This window comes from Cherax quadricarinatus, chromosome 7 (genome assembly GCF_038502225.1).
Source record: "Cherax quadricarinatus isolate ZL_2023a chromosome 7, ASM3850222v1, whole genome shotgun sequence".
In the NCBI taxonomy this organism is placed as follows: domain Eukaryota; kingdom Metazoa; phylum Arthropoda; class Malacostraca; order Decapoda; family Parastacidae; genus Cherax; species Cherax quadricarinatus.
The window spans coordinates 67,185,506-67,193,700 of NC_091298.1; the positions used below are offsets into that span (position 1 = coordinate 67,185,506).

Genomic DNA, 8,195 nt, shown 5'->3' on the forward strand with positions numbered 1-8,195 from the left:
TTTCCTCGAGGCCGTGTTTCCACTTCTGTGGGGTTTAGCGCTTCACCATACCACCGGTCGAGAGAGAAGGAAACAAGGGTTATAAATAGTTTGTGAACCACTGCCTCTCTCTCTCTCTCTCTCTCTCTCTCTCTCTCTCTCTCTCTCTCTCTCTCTCTCTCTCTCTCTCTCCCTTTCTGTTTACTTAAGACTGTCTTACAAGGCATCATTGCAAGCTCCTGATGTGTTGATTGCAACATGAAAGGCCTATAGCTATCATTCAACTGTATCTGTGCTGCAGGAAACACTGTTAGTTATGTTCCCTGTTGGTAGTATATCCCTGTTAACGGTGCTGTCTGTTTTCCGTTTTTCCCAGCAAAGAAATTCAACAGTAATTAAAAAAATAATCAAAATAATACTTTTTATTAATAATCTCTACAAAAAATCATCAAATTATCACAATTATTTATTAAATCTGGTATAATGGGAGAATTATAGGCTGTGACGTAGTCATTGCCAAGCGCTAAAACCGTATGGGCCATGCAGCACCTGAGGGAGGAGGCAGTCATGTTTGAGCCGAGGAAGGCGAAGAGAAGCAGCCACTTCCATGGATCAAGAGCCTCTAAGGACATTATAAACGATTGCAGGTAATGGTTACATAATTTTAATGTTTATTGACCTCATATATACCTATATACATACATACATACATATATATATATATATATATATTATATATATATATATATATATATATATATATATATATATATATATATATATATATATATATATATATATATATATATTAAATTTTAAGTCAAAAATGAGCTTTTGATTATAAGTCAGTGACTGACTGACTGACTGACTGACTGACTGACGTAAGTCTTGGATAGTCGGTAACAACCAGGTTTCACTGTACAATCATTGTTTACGATACAGTGACGTGGTTTATCCAAGCAGTGCTTATAAATTGTTTGGGAAATACTAGAAGACTGATAATGATTGCTAAACATACATTAATGGTTTGTATACTTAATGTATATGAATGTTTGTATGATTTACCTGTTATCTTACTTGTTGGTGTGACAGAGAAATCCTGTCAGAGTGTCAAACGTTTAACTGGCTTCAGTGACAGGATATCTGGGACTTCCTGGACGAGGGGCTCGAACCGTGGTCAGGAATATAATACAGTATTATAACCGGTTTCTTCCTATAAGAAGCCGGTTTAAGCCTAGACAGCACAGCATCGAACTGTCATTTAAAAGACCACGATTTGGGCCCCAATTATGTATATTTATCATTTTGCAAGCTGTAGGCTATTAGTGACTATGCTAATGATAATCTTGACTTCATTAGAGTAATCAATTGATGGCTGGTTAATTATATGTAAAGTCTGTCGTTAAAATCAGGGTCATTAAGCCTGTAGCGCATCAGTAAATTATACTTTAATATCTAGAGTAGTGTTTAAGGTAAACTCTAAATGTATATACACTGAGAGACGTAAAGCTCTCGGTGTATATACACTGAGAAATACACTGTATATACACTGAGAGACGTAAACCTCTCGGTGTATATACACTGAGAAATACACTGTATATACACTGAGAGACGTAAACCTCTCGGTGTATATACACTGAGAAATACACTGTATATACACTGAGAGACGTAAACATCTCGGTGTATATACACTGAGAAATACACTGTATATACACTGAGAGACGTAAACATCTCGGTGTATATACACTGAGAAATACACTGTATATACACTGAGAGACGTAAACATCTCGGTGTATATACACTGAGAAATACACTGTATATACACTGAGAGACGTAAACATCTCGGTGTATATACACTGAGAAATACACTGTATATACACTGAGAGACGTAAACATCTCGGTGTATATACACTGAGAAATACACTGTATATACACTGAGAGACATACACCTGTCAGTTTGCATATCCTGACGACCAACAGCAAGACTGAAATACATTCTGGACTGAACATGATTTTCATGATATATCACCCTTATATCATTATACTGTCATTATATCATCATTATACTATCATTGTATCATTATGCTGTCATTATATCATCATTATACTATCATTGTATCATTATACTGTCATTATATCATACTGTCATTATATCATCATTATACTATCATTGTATCATTATACTGTCATTATATCATTATACTGTCATTATATCATACTGTCATTATATCATACTGTCATTATATCATACTGTCATTATATCATACTGTCATTATATCATACTGTCATTATATCATACTGTCATTATATCATACTGTCATTATATCATACTGTCATTATATCATACTGCCATTATATCATACTGTCATTATATCATACTGTCATTATATCATACTGCCATTATATCATACTGTCATTATATCATACTGTCATTATATCATACTGTCATTATATCATACTGTCATTATATCATACTGTCATTATATCATACTGTCATTATATCATACTGTCATTATATCATACTGTCATTATATCATACTGTCATTATATCATCATTATACTGTCATTGTATTATCGTTATATCTTTCACTTCACAAAGTTAATTAATCTTCACATTTCCTTAAATAGCTCCAGTTAATCTTTAATATATTTCGAGATACAAAATACTTAACATAAACGGAAAATACATTAAAAAAAAATCTCAAAAAACTTGTATCTTCAAAGATTACATTTGAGTTCAGAAGAATGTGAAGCTAAGATCAGACATAACTTCTGCCACGAAATATTTCACACATGTAAAAAAACGTGAAGCTGTGAGAATAGTAACATGATTTTATGTCTATAAGTTCTTCCGACAGAGTTCTATAACTGGAAGTTCTGGATAGAGGAAGCATAGTGGGCTCTGTAAGCCGAGTTCTTGGAGCGACCAGTGTGGTGTGAGTACTCTGAGAAGCGGTCGTGTTCTGGGTGAGGCATCAACATTACTGGCTGCAGGTTGAGAGACTTCCTGGAACCAGTCAGACTTCCTGCGTCACCCACGAAGCCTGCGTTCATCTGACCTGTAAATACAACACACTGGGGGCATTACAACCTCGGCTCTATGATACCTCTATCTCGGCTTTACTACCCCTACCTCGGCTCTAGGATAACCTCCACCTCGGCTATATGATACCCCCCACCTCGGCTCTAGGATAACCTCCCACCTGGGCTCTAGGGTACCTCTACCTCAGCTCTAGACCACTCCGACCTCAGTTCTGTTGCTAAGATAGATAGATATACGTCCCAGAGGATATAACTCAAAACATAATTAATAAACCTATGATAAAAATGGTACATAATACTGATATATTGTTGAGTAAGATGCATGAGGAGTACCTAGGTATCTTTATTGTAGTACCTAGGTATCTTTATTGTAGTACCTAGGTATCTTTATTGTAGTACCTAGGTATCTTTATTGTAGTACCTAGGTATCTTTATTGTAGTACCTAGGTATCTTTATTGTAGCACCTAGGTATCTTTATTGTTGTACCTAGGTACCTTTATTGTAGTACCTGGGTACCTTTATTGTTGTACCTGGGTATCTTTATTGTAGTACCTAGATACCTTTATTGTAGTACCTAGGTACCTTTATTGTAGTACCTGGGTATCTTTATTGTAGTACCTAGGTACCTTTATTGTAGTACCTAGGTACCTTTATTGTAGTACCTAGGTACCTTTATTGTAGTACCCAGGTACCTTTATTGTAGTACCTAGGTATCTTTTTTGTAGTACCTAGGTACCTTCATTGTTGTACCTGGGTATCTTTATTGTAGTACTTAGGTATTTAAATTTATTGTAGTACCTGGGTACCTTCATTGTTGTACCTGGGTACCTTTATTATAGTACCTGGGTACCTTTATTGTAGTACCTGGGTACCTTTATTGTAGTACCTGTGTACCTTTATTGTAGTACCTGGGTACCTTTATTGTAGTACCTGGGTACCTTTATTGTTGTACCTGGGTACCTTTATTGTAGTACCTGGGTACCTTTATTGTAGTACCTGGGTACCTTTATTGTAGTACCTGGGTACCTTTATTGTAGTACCTAGGTACCTTTATTGTAGTACCTGGGTACCTTTATTGTTGTACTTGGGTACCTTTATTGTAGTACCTAGGTACCTTTATTGTAGTACCTGGGTACCTTTATTGTTGTACTTGGGTACCTTTATTGTAGTACCTAGGTACCTTTATTGTAGTACCTGGGTACCTTCATTGTTGTACCTGGGTACCTTTATTGTAGTACCTGGGTACCTTTATTGTAGTACCTAGGTACCTTTATTGTTGTACCTGGGTACCTTTATTGTAGTACCTGGGTACCTTTATTGTTGTACCTGGGTACCTTTATTGTAGTACCTAGGTACCTTTATTGTAGTACCTAGGTACCTTTATTGTAGTACCTGGGTACCTTTATTGTTGTACCTGGGTACCTTTATTGTAGTACCTGGGTACCTTTATTGTTGTACCTGGGTACCTTTATTGTAGTACCTAGGTACCTTTATTGTAGTACCTGGTACCTTTATTGTTGTACCTGGGTACCTTTATTGTAGTACCTGGGTACCTTTATTGTTGTACCTGGGTACCTTTATTGTAGTACCTGGGTACCTTTATTGTAGTACCTGGGTACCTTTATTGTAGTACCTGGGTACCTTTATTGTAGTACCTGGGTACCTTTATTGTTGTACCTGGGTACCTTTATTGTAGTACCTGGGTACCTTTATTGTAGTACCTGGGTACCTTTATTGTTGTACCTGGGTACCTTTATTGTAGTACCTGGGTACCATTATTGTAGTACCTGGGTACCTTTATTGTTGTACCTGGGTACCTTTATTGTAGTACCTGGGTACCTTTATTGTAGTACCTAGGTACCTTTATTGTTGTACCTGGGTACCTTTATTGTTGTACCTGGGTACCTTTATTGTAGTACCTGGGTACCTTTATTGTAGTACCTGGGTACCTTTATTGTTGTACCTGGGTACCTTTACTGTTGTACCTGGGTACCTTTATTTTAGTACCTGGGTACCTTTATTGTTGTACCTGGGTACCTTTATTGTAGTACCTAGGTGTCTTTACTCTAGTACCTGGGTATCTTTATTGTAGTACCTGGGTACCTTTATTGTAGTACCTGAGTATCTTTAGTCCTGTGCGACAGGCTCCATGTCGAATACAGAGGTAATCAGTCCTCAGCCTTGAAAGAAGAGGGATCAGTCCCTCAGGATATGGGACTCAACATTATCTATCGAGCCACTGATCCCCTCGGAACTCTCCACTTCTACTGTCTCCAGTATTATTATCACTTTTGCATTCGACTGAAGAAGCCTGATGCACAACCGGAAGATTTTCCCGCAGTAAAGATATTAGAGTGATGAACATGTGTCTTACTCATTAAGTAACAAGATGTATTATTAAACAAGTATAATAAAGCAGGTGTTGTCAAGACGCAGGTGTTATGACAACCAAGTTGAAAATGATTTTAATTAATTTGATATATGGCCGTCTTCAGCTTAAGGCAGATAATATCTACGAGGCCACAAAATGAAACTAAAATGATGAAATTAGAAAGTATGAGTGCTTTTAAGTGCTTATAAACATGCTTTCAAAGAGACTAAGATGAAAGAGCAAAAGATGTTAATATATAAGAAGAAGAAGAGGTGCTTGAATAAGCACTGAGCACCTTCATACAGGGACTAGCAAGCTTGCTTAATATTTGAGCACTGCACAGTACTGGAGGGTACAACGGAGCTACAGCGATGCTCTCTGGCATTACTTAAGGTTATACAATAGCAAGCGTTCACTGCTGGATTAAAGGTGGCCGCACGCTAACTTCAGCACAATGCAGAGATCAAGACAGTGTAGGGACAAAATTATTATGATTTTCAAAGAATTATTTTTCGAATGATTGCTTTTCAATTAGGGTCATATGAGGAATCGTCCAAGGTAAAATAATTGAGCACCTCGTAAATAAATCACAAATAATCAGAGGTGGTTGATTAATCTAAGGGTCATTAAGGCAGCATGTCACCTGTGCACCACCAGCCAACACCAACTAAACTCTAGTGTATATACAATGAGAGATTTACACCTCTCAGTGTATACATCCTGTGTCTCAAAGATATTAGAAAGACTTCCTAACGTAAGAAATACTATATAACTTCGCAAATTTGGGATTTTTCCTGCTATGTCATATGAAAAAAAAATTCTCTTGGTTAAAACTGTTCCAGTGGATGGAGTCTTACCTTTGTAGACAGAACCACCGTATATTGGTTCAGGGTCAGGCTGCAGCTTGACATGACGGGTAGCGAGGACGAAGGCCAAAGCAGAGAGCACAGCAGCATCAAGGATACCAATGATGGCTAGAATATAAGCCCAGCGGATCTCACACTCGCCCACGTTGTACTCGCGAGCTGTGGGTCCACACACCTCGCGGATCTCTGCTGCAGACCAGCCTGCAGGGAACACCACCACGCCCACCAGCAGCAGCAACGCTGTTCCCAAACAAAAAGCAAGTCACTTTTATTGAGACTTTAAGTTGCATTGTATGACCCTTTCGGGTTTACCGCTTGTCTTCATTATAGTGATAATAATTAGAGTACCAGAAAACATAACATAATTTATTTTATTTGTACAGTGGTCTTCAAGAGACGCACATGTTATGGCTCATAAAAAGTACAAACACACGCGCATACACACAGTTATTATTTTTTATAGACACAGGTCCATCGCTCTACCGCTTCGGTTACCTGGCTTCTAATATGGAAGATTCGGAACTAGTACTTACTGAACTAAAATATTATCATCAACTGTAGCCCAACTAAATTCACCTCAGCCCAGGAACTGGAGCAACAGATTTATTTCTGCGTCCCTCGAGGCCATATAGTCTATGAACTCAGATTAAGTGGTAAACGATTGTCAATAAATGAACAGCTTTTCATTCATCCCAAAGGAAAATTATGCAGGAGAAAACATGTGCGAGAGAGCTGCGACAGTAATGTATGGTGAGCGACATTTAGCCGAGTTACCCCTAGTTTTCAACCGTTTTCTAAAGGCATTAAAACTATTATTTGGAGGGAAGACTTGCGTATAGTAAGTAAGACGGCTCTTAAGATAAGATTTCGTTCGTATTTTTAACCCCGGAGGGTTAGCCACCCAGGATAACCCAAGAAAGTCAGTGCGTCATCGAGGACTGTCTAACTTATTTCCATTGTGGTCCTCAATCTTGTCCCCCAGGATGCGACCCACACCAGTCGACTAACACCCAGGTACCTATTTGCTGCTAGGTGAACAGAACAACAGGTGTAAGGAAACGTGTCGAAATGTTTCCACCCGCCGGGAATCGGACCCAGAACCCTCCGTGTGTAAAGCGGGAGCTTCAGCCTCCACGTCACTTCTTGTACTAGGAATTAAAGCTACCATTCATTTCCTTGAATCAGTCTTGATTACCTCCCATTCCCCAGAATAGGTATGGGGAGACTACCGCCCACATGATGGGTATGGGGTGTATATAATCATGTATCTCTCCCGCCTGCGTTCCAGGGAATACAGGTTTAGGAACCTCAAGCGCTCCCAGTAATTGAGGTGTTTTATCTCCGTTATGCGCGCCGTGAAAGTTCTCTGTACATTTTCTAGGTCGGCAATTTCACCTGCCTTGAAAGGTGCTGTTAGTGTGCAGCAATATTAAAGCCTAGATAGAACAAGTGACCTGAAGAGTGTCATCATGGGCTTGGCCTCCCTAGTTTTGAAGGTTCTCATTATCCATCCTGTCATTTTTCTAGCAGATGCGATTGATACAATGTTATGGTCCTTGAAGGTGAGATCCTCCGACATGATCACTCCCAGGTCTTTGACGTTGGTGTTTCGCTCTATTTTGTGGCCAGAACACCCACATGATGGGTATGGGGAGACTACCGCCCACGTGATGGGTATGGGGAGACTACCACCCACATGATGGGTATGGGGAGACTACTGCCCACGTGATGGGTATGGGGAGACTACCGCCCACGTGATGGGTATGGGGAGACTACCACCCACATGATGGGTATGGGGAGACTACCACCCACGTGATGGGTATAGGGAGACTACCACCCAGATGATGGGTATGGGGAGACTACCACCCAGATGATGGGTATGGGGAGACTACCGCCCACATGATGGGTATGGGGAGACTACCACTATGGGGAGACT

The 8,195-nt window shown here is 39.3% G+C and overlaps 1 protein-coding gene across 1 annotated transcript in view; it reads right to left on the bottom strand.

Annotated features, from left to right (window-relative positions):
- Positions 1-386: 386 nt before the first annotated feature.
- Positions 387-8,195, bottom strand: part of LOC138852376 (LHFPL tetraspan subfamily member 3 protein-like) — a 23,566-nt gene continuing 15,757 nt past the window's right edge. The window contains exons 3-5 of the mRNA XM_070082667.1: positions 6,251-6,499; positions 1,874-3,038; positions 387-1,488 (exon numbers count right to left, since the gene is read on the bottom strand). Coding sequence (XP_069938768.1) covers positions 2,842-3,038; positions 6,251-6,499 — 446 coding nt within the window. The 3' untranslated portion in view covers positions 387-1,488; positions 1,874-2,841. The remainder of the gene's footprint in view (positions 1,489-1,873; positions 3,039-6,250; positions 6,500-8,195) is intronic.